The sequence below is a fragment of the Pavona decussata genome, unplaced genomic scaffold, assembly GCF_977016875.1.
Source record: "Pavona decussata unplaced genomic scaffold, jaPavDecu1.1 SCAFFOLD_303, whole genome shotgun sequence".
In the NCBI taxonomy this organism is placed as follows: Eukaryota; Metazoa; Cnidaria; class Anthozoa; order Scleractinia; family Agariciidae; genus Pavona; species Pavona decussata.
In genome coordinates, this window is record NW_028145699.1 from 31,725 (window position 1) to 49,146 (window position 17,422).

At 36.9% G+C, this 17,422-nt stretch overlaps 1 protein-coding gene across 1 annotated transcript; it reads left to right on the top strand.

Annotated features, from left to right (window-relative positions):
* Window positions 1-3,085: 3,085 nt before the first annotated feature.
* LOC146454249 (uncharacterized) lies at window positions 3,086-16,269 on the top strand. Its single transcript, XM_085095583.1, has 6 exons — window positions 3,086-3,243; window positions 9,797-10,071; window positions 10,321-10,435; window positions 11,236-11,272; window positions 12,007-12,133; window positions 12,927-16,269. The coding sequence occupies exons 1-6, from the start codon at window positions 3,162-3,164 to the stop codon at window positions 13,443-13,445; spliced, it is 1,155 nt and encodes a 384-aa protein (XP_084951709.1). The 5' UTR covers window positions 3,086-3,161; the 3' UTR covers window positions 13,446-16,269.
* The last annotated feature ends 1,153 nt before the right edge of the window (window positions 16,270-17,422 follow it).

Below are 17,422 nucleotides of genomic sequence, written 5' to 3' on the forward strand. Positions count from 1 at the left end.
TATTATTATTATTATTATTATTATTATTATTGTTATTATTATTATTTGTTCTACAATTTGTTGCTGATTAGATAATTTAGTGCTTTTATTTTGTCTCGTTTGTCCTTGGAAACATATATAGTGATTTTTATTACTTTTAAGTACGAAAAGTACTTAAAAAAGATAAATTTTTGTATTAATTTTCCGTTATATTTGCGAAGACATTTATCTGTCGTCTTATGTATGTTTACATAATGTTACGCTATTATAGTTTGGCTTAGTAATCATTACCTTTTCGATTCATTATCATTGTCATTGAGAAAGCAATCATCATTATGACGATGATCATGGTCGTAATCATTATGGTTAACAATTATTCACCGAAGTGGAGGTGAATAGTAATGGATATTTGTCTTGCCGCTTCGCGGATCGGTAAATATCCATCACTTTCACCGACAATGAGGTGAATAATTGTTTTAGTATATACCACACAAGCCGAATAACTGCTGGACCAAAACATTATTTAATTTCTGACAATAAACCGGCAAATGGTATGAGGGGTTGAGGGTGTTGCAACCTCCACACAAAGGAGTTAAAAATGACGCATTTGCCTAATTTCCTTGAAAAGACTAATTTCTGAAGACATACACTTTTGTGATTCTAAAATTATTCAGTTTTCAGAATATGTTAAAACAAATTAAAAGGTAGAGTGGCCAGAGTAGAGATCAGTCTCAAAGGGTGGCTGACAATTTTATTGTGGAATAAACATTGAATGTTTTCATTAGTTAGGCTAAAATACTCCATGAGGTGGCTCCTTTAATTTAGCAACTGTACGATTCTACTAATAATAGGAATAGTTTTTCTTGCATATGCTCTCTCTCTCCTGAACATATTAGACTCCCCTTCTTTCAAAAATCCCTAGCTCCCTCCGCTCCCTCTGTTAGCGTATGATTAAACTGTATATATTTCGTGATTGAAATAAACTCACTGTAAACTTGAAAACGATTTGAAATGTCTGCAATATTTTGGTTCGCATTTTAGACAGTGCGGAGGTGGGGAGGATTCAGTGCCCGCGGCGACTTTGAACCTGAACAGGGCAAAGGACATGAAAACTTCAGGAATTTTTCAGAGATTTATCTGGAAAAATTTTAATGTGGTCGGTTAGTGTTTATCGGCTTTCATGTTACAATAAGCAATTGTACTATATGCCTTTACATAGTTGTGGTCAGTTCGCTGAAAGAAATTTTTAAAATGGGGTTTATGTTCATGTCATTCATTTCTTATGTTAATATCAATGACAGCCAATCATTTTGGGTTCAGGTGGAAATCAGTACAATTGTGCCCAACTTAATCAATCAAATGTCCCAATCACATCAAATGGCTCAATTGATAAAATGACCAAACCAGACGAAGGTAATTTCAACTTCAATGACGTCATGGTCAGATCAAATGAGCCAACTTAATGTAATGACCCAACAACAACATAAAATGGCTCAAATGTGTTAACATTATTGGTCTAACAAAATCGATTGACCCAGCTGGACCTAGCTAGATGCACCCTGATTATATGACCCTGCCTCATCAAAGGATCATGATTATTTCGAACCAATCTAACTGAATGACCCAGTTGCTTCTAATGAACTGATAGCATCAAATGGCTTAGTTTGTTCCGAATGACTCAACTGACTCTTCAAGTTCTAAACGTGATTAGCTCCCTCAGTTTCTTCTTATAATGTCTCGTACAATGTCTCTTCTCAGATTAAATGAAGATAAAAGCATGTAATGGATCGGATTTATCTTACAATTATATGGTCAGAGACCTACAACTCTACGGTTGAAATGACACTGAAACACGCACCAGCATGTTGACCCTTGAGCAACGTTAGGATTGCCGTAAATTTAAGGTGAGCTTTAATGGAAAAGAAAAAAGTTGACAGAAACCGACGGAGATCTAACAACATAAATGTAGCGGAAAGATGATACAACGTTTCTTTTCAGAAAACATGACGGAAATGTGACACATATCGATTGAATTGGTTCTGTGCGTTTCCGCAACACGGAAACGTGAAGTAAATGAGTATTTTCATGTTTCTGTCATGTTTCAGCAATACGGAAACTTGGATTTTCGTCCTGTGTTAACTATCTAGTTGTCATTTCTTGATTGGCTTTGATTACTTTTCGCTTAATTTCATTGCTTCTTAAAGTTTTGGAAAATCCAGAAATCCAAGACGGTGGATGCAAGATGGTCGCCATTTCAGTAGTGCAATCATGTGGCATCATCACTTCCAGTCGCGGACCTACTATTTACCGTCGAAGCCCCATTGCCAAAGCTTTTATACTTGTGAAGTTATGGAGGGGGAATAAAATTACTATGACATTAATGTTACAAGCTATTTTGTCTTTCTTCAGTGTCCTGAAGTATCTTGAAGATGAGCTGTTAAGCCATTTGGTACTAGTATACTGACGTCCCAATTTCATTGTCCCAATAACCTGCTTCAACCGTCCTTTTTGGCACTTATAGTTATAGAGGGTCCAAATTTATTATGTGTTATTAAAATACTGACTAAAAAATCCAACATTTATTTACCAGGCCTAAAATATAACATCCCATTTCTTTCAGGTATACCACACATCAACATTAAATCCTAGAAGCATGGAGGATGTTTGTCACATGAAACTAGTTTAATGGTGTTAGCTTACAAAGCTTTTGAAGCTCAGTGGTAGATTCGACTCCTGTTGGGAGATCGCGGATTTTATTTTACGAACATTCTTGTGTCATTGAGTAGAAAAATACAGCCATATAAATACATCAAGCATGTTTTAAAATTTGTATTTACTTTGTACGTAGACGAAAACACAAAAGCAGGAGGGTGTCAAGTAGAGTTTCGTTTTCCGAGAAAGAACCGAACAAAATTATAACTTTTTAGGCGTAGGAGTTGAGGGCTTCCTGCCGAGACAAACAAAGGCTGTCAAAGCATAGGCAAACACAGTGGTTGTATGTAGGTATTAATTCGTCAAGTGCTCCACTTATTTCCGTTCGTCAGAGTTTAATAATTTATTACTTCGTTTTCATTTCATTTTAGCATTTAGTATTGCGGCATTTCAGTTGAACCTTGCAATTCGAGGCAGACTTTTTTTACTTCATTTGGTGTCACGTTTTGAGTCCATTTAGTAGTTCGATCATGCTCTTTACGGATTTAACGAATTTTGCGTTTGTCTATGAGCTCGTGATATCTACCATTCTAAAAGCAATGCTGGAGCAAGGTAAGTCTCCCCCTTATTATCTTGGTTATTCGTGTTGTTTGGCTCTAGCGTAATATGGTAAGAAACCTTATAAGACAGATCAAACAAAATGAAAATTATTTAGTGAATAGACTTTCCTGAAGTACAGTACTTTTTCAGCGATATTACCTCGAAGCTGGTCTTTCGAGTTCACGGTAAATGTTAACTTTTAAGTCACCCAATCAAATGAAAGATTTCAGCAGGATTTGTTCGGTGGCCAGTACTGTTTACATTACCGGTTTATCTGTTACCTCTGAATGAAATCCTGAATAAAAAACTGTGGACGTTTAGTGAAAATTAAATTCGCGTTCTGTGAACACTTTCAAAAATTTGCACTGCGTAGTGCGACCGGACTATGTAGGAGTTAAATTCTTAGGGACGGTTTTCAAGTTCAGAAAGATAAAGGAGAATAACCCCTCGCATGTTGAATGTGGTCATTTCACGTTGTTGTTTTGCAAGATGACACCAAAGAAATGTGCTAAAATGTATAGCGCTCATCAGTGAAGGGGCAGCCATTTGCTAATTGAAACTATGTGGTTTTTTTTTAACGTTCTCGTTGCCGTCGTCGTCGTCGCTGCTGTACAAGGTCCCTAATGCGCGAACAACGAGAACATCGACCAAGAAGAGATTTAATGAAATAAAAAAAAAAATGGTTGCGGTCATTTTTGGCTTAGCTAGTGGATAGTTAGTATTTACTGACGAGACGTCAAGCTTAACTGTAGGTGAGCTACTATCGAATCGGAGCAGAGAAGCAATGTTACTCCTTAATATCATTTTTTGTTCTATCGTGATGGAAAAGCGCTGGCAAAACAATCGATAATTTTCGAAGGTTGGATTTTTTAATTAGAAAAACAACGCAAAGCGTATCAAGCACGCCATTAATCGAGGGTAAATGAAGCCTGTGTTATTGTACACACGCTAATATTCGAGGCAAATGTCAAAAAAACTCATTCAGAGTGATCGAAGGCTGGATCAGTCGTTAATAAGAAAAAAATGCAAAACGTATCACGTACGCTGTTTATTAAGTGAAAATGAAGCATGTTTTCTGTGAATACACGCAAATATTCGAAGCAAAGTTGTTTCCCTAGATGGCTTTATCTCCCACGAATCTCCCGCAGCTTAATTCGTAGCAGAATTTCTGAACTAGTATTCGGAAGGTCTTAGGTTCAACTCTTTTTGAGAGACCTTGGATTTTCTCTCATTAAAAACAAGCTAAAAGTGGTCACAAAAGTAGCTACCGATACTTAGCCCTTCTTAAGTATATTTAATAGTCCTGATGTGAATGTTGTCAGTGGGTCTGCAAGTGTTTAAAAAAATAAGTGCATATCTTTGGCGCCTTCTACAACAACAACAACAACGTGAAATGATCAAAGTCAAATGTAATTTCTGAATATATTAAATACACCGCGACGTTTTCAGAATCGAACCATAACTGAAAAAATTGAGTTGAAGAAGTAAATAATATTCCCACATTTTCGTCTATATTCCATATATCACGTAACTGAATGTACACGTTTAGTATCTAATTTCTAAATATATTAAATACACTGCGATGGTTTAAGAATCGAACCATAACTGACAAAATTTCAGTTCCATAAATTTTAAAGGTGACAAAGGTTTTGAAACTTTATAATCTACGAAAACCGCGTTTTCGTCTCAGTATGTTATTCGCTGCGGTATTCATTGCAAGCCAATATGTATATAATTCGGCGGTAAGTTTTTTATGTGATGTTATAAAATTCTAAAACTTAAAATTTAAGGCCATTAATAAGTTCCTATTTTGACACATTTGGCACACCATTCAGACAAATGTTCAAAAAAAATTTCATGCCAATTTCTTGCTTCGGTTTAGAAATAAAAAGTTTTCTAATATTTGGTCAAATTCCTAGTGCAGTCCAAAACACAGGAGTTCTCAAAATATCAGAAAAACAATATTTTCGCGTTAAGCTTTCGATTTAGAATTATGAATGTTTGAGTGTCATTCAAATCATAATAAAATGCAGGGTGTTTGTCACATGAACCTAGTTTAATGGCGTTAACTCCTACGAGTCTCCTGTAGCTCAGCCGTAGAGCAACCGAGCTAGTAATCGGGAGGTTAAAGGCTCGACCGCTGTTGGGATAACTCGGATTTTCTTCTTACGATTATGCCTGCATGTGTTGATGACTGACAGAATTACATCGGTAATTTATTCGCAAGGTTTAAAATATAACCTCACATTTCTTTTAATCATGAAAGTAGTCTAAGTCTGTTATTGAAATGATTGTGAAGAATTTACTTAAATTTTGTTTCATTTTGCTTTATTTCTTGTACTGACTGTTATAGCCACCATGCAGGTCCCCCTAATAAGGTCAACCGATATGGCGGACGCAAAATAAGTCTTGTATTTTTAATTTCTAAAAACCGTTTTAACGGATAACTTTGTACCGAAGAGAATCATAAAACCACAAATTGTTTTATTTATTACCTACCTACCTATTTTTACCTACATTTCAATTCCTTTGGTTCTTTTTAATAATCTTGTTTACGCACGGCAAACTATTTTTATCACAATAGCGAAAACCCGCAATATATGCGACAGGTACCTGGTTATTACAATTGATGACAAGCGTGATTGAAATTAACATCAGTAATCATAATTTACGACGACAGTTATTACAACCCACGACAGGTGTTACAATTCACGAAAGTTCACCAGTGCTGTGGCCTTTATTATTATTGCGGGGAAAAACGAGAGCATCGACCAAGAAAAGATTTAATAAAAAAAAATGGCTGCGGTCATTTTGCCATAGTTAGTGGATAGTTAGTATTTACTGACGAGACGTCAAGCTTAACTATAGGTGAGCTACAGTCAAATCAGAGCAGAGAAAGCAATGTTTTTCCTTTATATTATTTTTTGTTCCATGGTGCTAGAAACGCGCTGGCAAAACAATGGATAATTTTCGAACGGTTGGATTTGTTAATTAGAAAAACAACACAAATCGTATCAAGCACGCCATTAATCGAGTGTAAATGAAGCATGTGTTATTGTACACACGCTAATATTCGAAGCAAATGTCAAAAGAACGCAAATTCTGAGTGATCAAAGGTTGGATCAGTCGTTAATTACAAAAAATTTCAAAACGTAGCGCGAACGCTGTTAATTAAGTGAAAACGAAGCATGTGTTCTGTGCATACACGCAAATATTCGAAGCAGAGTTGTTTCCCTTGTTTAATGGCTTTATCTCCTACGAGTATCCTGTAGCTGGCTAGCAGAGTTTCCGAACTAGTATTCGGAAGGTCTTAGGTTCAACTTCTGTTGGGAGAACTCGAATTTTCTGTTACTATAAACGAACTGAAAGAGGTCACCAAGGTAACTACCTATACTTAGCCCTTCTTAAGTATATTTAATAGTTCTGCTGTGACTGTTGTCAGCGGGTCTACAGGTGTATTAAAAAATTAGTGCATATCTTTGGCGCCTTCTACAAAACAACAACGTGAAATGATCAAAGCCAAAGTTTGGAGGTGAGTCTTTCTTCTTTCTTTGTCGTCGTGGTTGCGTACATGCATATGAGGTTCCTGACCAAAAGAATTACAATGCGGCGATGCTCGTTTTAAAGTTTTTCTGTTTGAAATTGGGTTCTGTCAATTGGTTTCTAGACCAAAATTACTGATTTAAAGGGGAAACGTTATGGACCTCTTTGACCTCTTTTGTTAAAAATGGTGAAATAAGAATTCGTTTAGCTACAAAATAGTTCTAGAACAACGAGGAAAAAATGAACCAACTCAACTCTTGAAGGAACAATTCGTGATCTGTTAATTCTAGCGCATTTTTGAAACAAAAATGCGGGAACTTGAAAACCTTTAGCCTAATTTTTTGTTTTTTTAATTTTTTTTTCCGTTCCGAACTACTCTGTCTCTGGCCAGAGGCACTAATCAACAGTTTTTTTTTGCAGCGAAGTGATAATTTATGACAAATCTCGACAATTATTTTTTTTTCTGTTGACAGACAAACATTTTGGGGTCTTGAAATTATGCAAAGTCTCTGAGACTGACTGAGATTGATTCAGCAAGCATTGTTTGTAAAACTGAGTTAAAGATGTCTTTTACTCAAGCATTTAAAATTAACGGGAATGAATGCTACCGTTGTGTCTAAGGAACCCAAATTTTGACTGTGTAATAACAAATTTTAATGAAAAAAGGGAGATATTTTGGATGTTTGGCTAAACTCAAAGCACACAACATGTACAACTCCCTTTGGGTACTTTTCGAAAGAAATCACTTTTACTGACCAACATGTTTCATACTCGTGATTTCAGAGAGAATAAGAAGTCAAAGCCTCAAAATTTTACAATGACCTGACTGTTGTGGATTGTAATAACGCCGTGAATTGTAACACCTGTCATAATATAAATTGTAATACCCGTAGTAAATGTTTTTAGCTCCCCGTAATTTACATTAATATGGGTGGTCTTAAATTTTAGCATCAAAATAATACGTCTTCGAAAACGAATTATGCTTTCCTTTCGACAATAAACATCACGGATAATATTCAATCAGTGAGCCACTCTGTTGCGAAGGATTCAGTAAATCATGTTAACTCTTTAACCCATAAGGCAAAACGACATTTTCTCCAGATCCAAGACTACAGACTCAATGTCCATGTATGATATGCCATTTTAAGGCTACTCATAAGTGTATTTCATAACTGATATAATTATGAATGAGGAAAGTTGTGGCCTTGAGATAAATGGTCTTAAAACGTACAAATTTAAAAGTTCAAAAACGTCCCAGTCATTGTGTATATCTAAAGACCCACAACTTCAAGGGGGGACAGTTGAAAAGTTATGGAGGTGGTCAACCATATCACATATGGGAGGGGGATAAGGATTAATTATCCTTTTAATGAGTAGATCTTCACAAGACCATCTTGGTGTCAAAAATTCATAGAAATCTGTCAAATATTGAAAGAGTTATGGCATTATGTGCCAATTGGCACTCTTAGGGATTGAAGGGTTAAGCTACATGTCCTTAAGATGAATTTAAGATAAAATAATTGTTTGGCAATTAAAAAATATTTTGTTACGTTCTATTCCTATATAAACTTAAAAATTTGGAGCCGATTACAAAGTTTCTAATTGCTAGCTAATCACGAACAATGCTGACAGAATCCTTTTAATCTAGATAGTTATTTTAAGGACGTTCGCGCGAAAATGTTTTAACATTGATTTTTGTTTCAAACTTCTGCTGCAGTTAGTCTATGAATTACTTATATCTGAAATGCAAAAAAACATGGGGGTCACCGACTTCGCCTCGGAGATATGACATCTGCAAGTTTGCGCTTATTTCGAGAAATCGAAAAATCGAAATGCTGTCACGTGTGCCGACATGTGTGTTTACCCTCGTCTTCCTCCGTGTATCGTCAACCATGAATTGTGCGTGACATTGTTTGGCGTGTGCGTTACCTGCGCACTAAAGATGCGCATAAACAATTAGCGCGAACGTCCTTAAGATGGAACGTTAGCTTTCTCTTGCTGATTTAAAAATAGGAAAATTTCAAAATTGTCCTCCAACTGATGGTAAACTGATGTTCTGAGTAAGCACATCCCAATTCACCAAGACAACACTCGAAGATCTTTTCTTTGTAAATAAAGAACTTTTTAATAAATGATGATGATGATGATGATGATGATGATGATGATGATGATGATGATGATGATGATGATGAGTAACGTTGCCCAAACCTTCCAATGTATTAGTTAGTTCCGGCAGTCAGATACCCATCGTTATTTCCTGACCCTTCTTCTTCGGTATGTGTTTGGTGATAAGTAACGCAGCCTATACTTAGTTGTAGTAACTGTTGAAAACTACGTTTTTGGCAAGTGAAGATATTGGATTCCTGATCCGACCTGTTTTACTCATACTGGAACGAAGTGTGAACTAAAGAGAATCCAAATAAATTAAATTCAGCTTCGAGTTTTCGACGTCCAAACGTAATGGCGAAATCAATTAAGTTGTCACGTGAGCGACACTACTGAACGTCGATGTCTCGATAGAGGGATGGAAGTTCGAAATCCCTCATCTCGATTGAGCGTCGGGGCCTGACACTAAATTTCAATATGAATAAGGGGGTTACTTTCTAAAGAAACTGTGGTGCTGCGTCGGTGGGGACTAGAAACGTATATTTGGTTTAGCAGCAGAGTTGATAACTTTTAAAACTAATATAAATTGCCACCGTAAAGAGATTCGAGTGCTGACGTTTCGAGCATTAGCCCTTTGTTAGATTCGCTCTGACCAAAGGCTAACGTTCGAAACGTCAGCACTCGAATCTCTTTACGGTGGCTAATTCACCTTTAGTTATCAATTCTGTCCATAAACCAAACATTTGCTGTCATAATATATGAATATTTGAATTAATTTCAGGACATGTGAAAGTAAGGTCAGTTCCGGACTGCCTTTCGTTTATGTTACATTCTAAAATAACTAACGAGTTGCTGAATGCAAAGATTTACTATTGATGCATAATATGAAAGGATTAATGCTTCGTTTTCACCGCAGAATTCAGCACGTTATATCACAGGGATCTCCGGCAAGCTGTGTTCCTAAGGGACGAGTTTCATTATCTTAACGTGTCAAGAGTTGGAACATACACGGTGTACGACATCTTTGATTGCACCTTCGAATGTCTAGGCAATCCTTCTTGTCTATCTGTGAACTTCGCCGCCTCCAAAGGAGTTGATGAGAAATTTTGGTGTGAATTGCTGTCTTCAACTAAGTACAGAAAACCGGAGGAGTTTGGGGGAAATGAGAGTTCGCATCACTTTTCCATCCAGGTGATATTATTTTGTTTCTTGGGTGATGAAGAAAATTGTTAACCTATTGTTAACTTACCAAAATAGAATGTATTACTTTTTAGCGATTAATTATAAGATAAAAACTAGCTAGCCTATAGGCTATCTCGTCCTACTTCCCTCACTGTGCGCCTTTATTTAATATTACCATTAAATTACTACTGAGCAGGAAAAAACTGAGTGGAACAAATGAAAGTTTTTAAAATCAATTCTGATTCAATTTTCTTTCAGACCGCTTGCCTGTCTTCGCCGTGTCAAAACGGGGCAACCTGCGTTCCAGACTACAAATACCACACGTTCAAATGCAATTGTAAAAATGGCTTCATTGGAAAATATTGCGAAACAGGTATCTTTTCAAGAACGTAAATTGAAGGTGTCTAACATTATCCCTATCTAGACCGGTGAGGAAGGGCGGATTCCTCCCGCACTGACGTTGAAAGTTTACATCTTGTTTAATGTTTAGATAACGCCACGAAGTCACAGTGTTTACCATGGCAACCAAATTTTGACAGGCCGGTTTTTCAGAAATAGGAATAATCCTGTTTTTAATGAAAAATTAACTTTCGTAGCCTAACTTTCATGCTTTTAGATCGTTTTAGTTTTACGTCGCTTTTGTTTGTTTTTCATTTTTATTAATTTTTTTGGGGGTCAATTTTGGTGGTTTTCGGAGGTTTTATGGAAATCCAAAAATCCAGATAGGCGGATCTAAAATAACCGCCGTGTGAAAATGTAACGTAAAGTATCCATCCTCCTCGTGACCGTATCATACCTTTAATATTCGAATATTCGAATCCAGGATCCACTCCCTCCCCTCCCCCCAGACCACAAAAGACGAAAAATGCCCGGAACGGTCAAGATGGAATTAAGAGAGGGTAGATAAAGGGCAGATATACGGTTAGGTTTAAATGAGTCAGGCCACCTTGGGGAAGCGTCTAGCATGGGGAGAGACAAAATATATTAGACTGAAGTATTTCACGATTAAAATTGAACGGGTTCGTCGTGTGAAGAACGTAGTGAGAGAAAACAAAAATTCAGAGATAGATTAGCTAAAGAATTGGGAAAATTAGGTTCACTGAACTATTTTGAGCATAGTTATGGCTCTTCCCTACCTCAGTGTTACTTTATTCTCTGACTATTTATTTCCAGCTCCAAATTCGTGCAAGGACCTCTATGAAGTACGCAAGTAAGTGACATCCTAGCAACCCTTGTTTACTTCGCATCGCTACAGTGGAACCTCGATTTAACGAAGTCGCTGGGGACCGGCCAAATTTGTTCGTTAAATCGAGGGTTCGTTATATCGAAAAGCTCGATATAACGAACTTGAGGGGAAACGACCAAATTATTCGTTATATCGAGGTCATAGTTAATGATTGAGATGCAATTTATTAAGCATTTCAGTAGCAATTATTTTCACTTTTGAGCAGACGCACAGCTTTTGTTTACAAAAAAACGACACTTTCAGAGTAGCGATTTAAAAATGTTGCAACATAGAGGTTATTATCTCTTTAGCGTTTATCTTCTGTTGGGTGTTAACATGGTTATTCGTTATATCGGCTCATAGTCAAGGTGAAGGTGTTGTGGTAAAGCTAAAAAAGTGTACATTATTAGAGTACCAAATGTGTGTTGGATTATTACTGACATTACAATTACACTCTCCCTCAGTGTTTCCTTGACACACTCAATCTTACTGTACTGTTCCTTTCGTTTTTTTACTCACGAAAATATTGCAGTGCTCGACAGGTCGAGCATGACTCAGGGGCAGCAGTTGCTCTCCCCTTGTACTTTGAAACCAACTTTCGGTTTGTATTATTTAACAGGTCGAATTTTTTCCACCATTTAACAGGGAGAACGTAACTGAGGTGATTAAGCTCATCTTGGACTCAAAACAAATTCCCTTTTGTTTGCATTATTCAACAGCTCGAATGTGAGTGAGGTGGTTACCCTCATCTTGGACTCACAACCAACTTCCGTTTTGTGTCACATGGGAGATTTTGGATGTGGAGATGGGGCATGGACACCGGTCCTGAAGATTGACGGCACCAAGGTATATTTGTCATTTTTTTCCTCCCAATGAATGATTAATACTTGGACCCCTTCTTTTAGTAATCTCGCGATAGTGGTCAACAACTGAGTGGAGTGCAACTTGGTCAGAAATCATACGCGTGATTTCAAAATCGAACGAGCATGCAGCACAAGTTTCATTTGAAATCACAAGTATGACTTCAGACCAAAATTGCACGACACAAAGTTCAATTACCACTTTATTACACCTATTTTGAAATCACAGAGTTTTATTGTCAATTTTAATATTCTATTTTTGTTTCTTCATTTCCATAATGATGGGCTAAAGAAAGTTAGAGCAAAAAAATGGTGCAATTTGGGAATAAATCGCACTGTTGAGAGTCAATCAGATTACAAGGATCACCAGTGATTTCAAAATGGGTGTAATAAAGACTTAAAGTGAAGGACAATTTAATTTGAATTAAACATATGAATTCTGCTTGATCCTAATTAGCCCAGTTCCTGACAAGGCAGATTCTACCCGCTCTGACTTTGGTCATTTATAAGTTTTGATATCAGCAAGTGGCATCAACCTTTGTCACTTTTCTTTTAATCTTGGTGTGTTAGGTTCAAGTTTCACTGAATTTGATGTTACCATGGCAGCCAAATTTTGAGCGGTGAGGGAGGAAAGAAGGAGTCAAGTATCTAAAAATAATGTTTGTTTTTTTCTGACCAAACATGTAACTCTGTCCTTAGTTCTTATCTATACCACTACTCCTTCGTAACGTTACCAAATCGCTATTTTATAATTCTATCTTTGATTTGACTTTTCGAAGCGCACGTTTCACTATGATGCCAATATTTGGAGCACCAAGCAAACGTTCAACCTTCCAGGAGGGGAGACTGGTTTCGACAGTCAACAAACAAAGTTACCAACCTACTGGAACACATCCTTCTCCAGGATCTGTCTAGGTATGAAGATAGGCCAACAGAACAGGTTTTTGGCCTTAAACAAGCAGGCCACTTCCTTGTATTCACTTATTGCTGATGGACAGTATCGAGCCACCTCGCTGGGTCGCAACACGTGGAAGACTCTGATTGGTTCTGGAGCTTCCTTGCAGACCGGCTGTAACAAAGAAGGTTTCAACAGTATCGGAACCCGCACTGATGTTTCGAAAGCCAGAATTGGTATCCTTGGTAATGAAGTAGTAAATGGTTGCAGTACCCCTGACTCCAGAATCGGTTTTGGTACAGGTGGACTTCATGATGACTCCAACACGTGTGGAAACGAAGCCCTGGGCGGCGATAATGGCGGGAGGCACATCAAAGCAATGGGGTATATCTTGGTGCAATAAAGAGTAGATAATGTACTGAGAGGATTTTCCAAGACCATACTTAATGTGGTTGAACACATTTTAGTAGTGCCTATGTCTAATCTGCGATTACTTTCAAACTGTGCAGTTCTGGGCACTCAAAATTTGCAAAAGTGTAAGGCCATACCAACGGCATTCTTCCCCTGATACTGAATTGAGCTGGGCACCATTTCCATGGCAAAATGTTATGTTATAAGACAGGAACAAAATTTAATTTAATTTATTTGCAGAAAATTCTGTCATGAGATTTTTTTACATCATTGTCTGTAACGAACTCTACAAATGTGCTCACGCGTTAAAATGTGTCACCAAACAATTAGCAATTTCCTCGTTTAGTGTTTTCATCCCTCATAATTTAAGTTTATCTGTTTAAATCCAACTTTTCGCAATAGAACACTTTCCTGTAAACTATTTTTCATGCAGTTTTCATGCAATCCTAATTTGTGGTTCTTTAAGGTTACCCGATACCTTCAGAGGTGTCTCGCGTTTAAGCAATGTAGCGCGTCCAGTTTAAACTGTAGACACCTAAACCCCTATATCAAATTAAAGCTTATAGAGCTGGCTATCAAACTATACCAAGAATTTTGAAATAAAATGAATTGTCGAATTTTTCACGACCTCTAATTGCGAGCGTCAAATGGAGTTCAAATCGAAAAATTATCGGTCGGTGGTGTCAGCGCGGCTCCTGTTATTTCTGCAAGAAACCCTGGAACTTGGTTTGACACCAACCTCATGTTAAGCTGCTTTCTACCATTTGCATAATATAAGACGCATCAGGAAGTTTCTTACGATGGAGTCTACCAAGGTGTTAGTGCATGCCTTCATAATGGGACGCATTGATTACTGTAATAGTCTCCTCTATGGTTTACCGGCCACTCAAATCAATAAGCTGCAATGCGTGCAAAGTGCAGCTCCCAGGCTGATTTGTTCAGCTCCGCGCTTTAGCCATGTTACTCCCGTGTTATTTTCTTTACATTGGCTACCAGTCAAATTTAGAATTGATTTTAAGATTTTAATAATTACTTTTAAAGCCATACATGGCTAAGCACCTGATTACATTTGTAATCTCGTTAATGTTAGGAATTTTTCCACGTATGGTCTTCTCTCAAATTCTGAACTTTTGTTAGTACCACCATCCACGAAAACGAAGTAGGCACTCGGTGACAGGGCTTTTACTGCTGCTGCACCATCACTGTGGAATAAACTGCCGAGCGCAATAAGGGACGAGGATAATCTTACACGTTTTAAGTCCAAATTGAAGACATTTTTATTTAGAGTTGCTTACAATACGATGTAAGGACTGTAAGAATTGTAAATAACTATTTTTAATTAATTATTTTTTATTTTTACATATACAATTTTTTAGGCGCATTTGATCATATGCACATGCTAATTTGCGCCATACAAATATTAATTATTATTATTATTATTATTATTATTATTATTATTATTATCATTGTTGTTGTTGTTTATATGTTAAACTAGCTACTGTCCAAATTTGAAGGCAAACGAACAAATTCCTTTTGAGTTTTAGCTCTTAGAAGTGGCTCCTCCAAGTGAAAAAAAATTTATTCGAGAAAACAGCGCTAAAAATTTGGCAATTCATTTTATTTCAAAATTCTTGGTTTAGTTGGATAGCCAGCTCTATAAGCTTTAATTTGATTCAGGTTCAGGTATCTACAGTTTAAACTGGACGCGAGAAACCTCTGAAGATACCTCTGAAGGTAGCGGGTAACCATAAACACTCAGTCACAGTATTTTGATCATTTTCGCAAGGGCTAGTTTCAACTGTCTTCTTACGTCAAGGTGAAAAAGACGCAATTTTATGATGGGTCTCATGCAATCTGATTTTATCTTAGATTATCCCATAGAGGCTTTCATTGACTACCGCTTAGTAATCCTCCTAAAACGAAAAACTGTTGTTTTCTCAGCACCATGTTTGTTTTCTCAGTTCTTTGAGCAGTCGCTGATACCAGTCATCTGTGATTATCACATAGCACGCCGAAAACTGTGTTTAGCCACCTTTGGTTCACAACAACTTTGAGATAACTGCTTCCAATTACAACTGGTCGCTATAAGCGTTTCTTGAAGCTTTCTACATTACGAATTTCAAGCCTACCATTAACGAAGGACAGAAAGCCTCTAGAGAATTAGATCTGTTTCTCTGATTACCAAGTATTCTAGTTATATTAAGTAATATTGACACTTCTATGATATTTAAGTCGCCTCTTGTAAAATGTCATCACATAACTATTACTCTGTAATAGGGCCGAAATATTAAAATGAAATATTACAAATCTTGTAATAAACCAAAACTTGCTTTCTTCAATGATATAAATTCTCGCCCTTGATTTCTTCATTTTGTATTCAAAATTGTCAGACGGCTCTGGATTTTAAGAAGGGCTCATTTCTGTATTCATTGGTATATTTTCCAAGACAATTGTGTGTTAAGACCACTCTTGCTCTTGGTTCTTTAGACCAATTTACACAATTTAGACGTTAAATATACACAGTTTTATTTTTAGCTAGGGATTTAGTTTCCATATCAGTTAACAATGCAGAACAGGTTACAGCTGTGTTTCGGTTAAAGCGAGTGGGTTAAGGTGGCCGAACACAGTTTGCGCGCGCCTTACAGATTCTGTTAGTGATGCTATTAAGCGCGCGCTAGGGTTGTGGTACGCAAATACGGCGGTCGATGAAGTGATCCCTCAATTTCACATGAAATGGATTATAAAGTTAAGTTTTGATCCTAAAGAACTAAGTTTCTCGTTTCTGGACTCTTTTTTTTTTTCTTTCCGAGCAAAAAGGTCATTCACTAAGACATTTTGCATGCTTTTCATCTTTGCCATGAAACCCAATTAAGCCACGCATGCGCATTTGAACAAAAAATTGCTGATGGTGGTTTTCGTGGAAAGAACTGTTTTCTAAAGAACCGCTCATTAGAATTTCGTGAAATTTGGCATGAAAATAGTTCTTTAAAAGCGTAACTCGCCTACAAAGAGAAACCTAAATCTAACAGAGGGTATCTTCACAAAACATTAAAATGCAAAATCAATATTAACAGGAGAGCTCTCTGTTAAAATTACATGAAAATAGTGCAACTGTGTCAGTGTTTTGTGAGTTTTTCTGGATACAAAAAATGGAAAAAATCTAATGAGTACATTTTCTAAAAATAAAGGAAACCTACTATTTATGGACGTTTAATAGCTCGCTGCGTTGCCATGGAAACGGTACTTAGCTCAACAAGTCGTACGAAAATACATTCTTTCTTAGTTAGTCTTACACCATACCAATTTTGGGCGTCCAGAAATACATAGTTTCCAAATAACGTCTTCTAACACCTTTACACTAAAAAACTGTATTCGGCTACCTTAAGTGAGCTTGCTGTCTTACGGTCTTACTTCATGACGTTGACATTTATTTGCCTTTTTTGCCCAATATATTGACAATTTATCCATCGGTTTAATGTATGGCGAAGTGACCTCTAGAAACAACCAAGCTTATAGTTGAGGCCACCTCGTAGGTAACAATATGCTAACATACTAAATAGTTCTACAAGTGTGCGGCTTTTCCAGTTCAGTAATTATTTTACTAAAAACTCTAGCAGTTTTTTCTTTAAGTTGGAAAAACTTGACAGAGAAAGATCTTTGGACCTTAGTGCGGTATAGGGCATGAATCAGACCCTGCCACAATCTCCCTTTTCAAAGCCGAAGACCCAAGGTAAAAGGCCATAATTATAACTGCTGGAAACCTGAGAGCACAGAACCTTGAATCCTGGCATTCAGGGTGTCTGTCTTTACCGTGAACTAATAGCATAACTGTAAGACGCCTCTTTTATTTAATGTCTACATTAAACAATAACTGCAATTGTCGCTATATGAGTTTTAAAATTTTATAGAAGAGAGCCGTAGTATAGTTGGTACTTTATTGTTATCTCTGTAAAGAAAACCTAGAAAGCA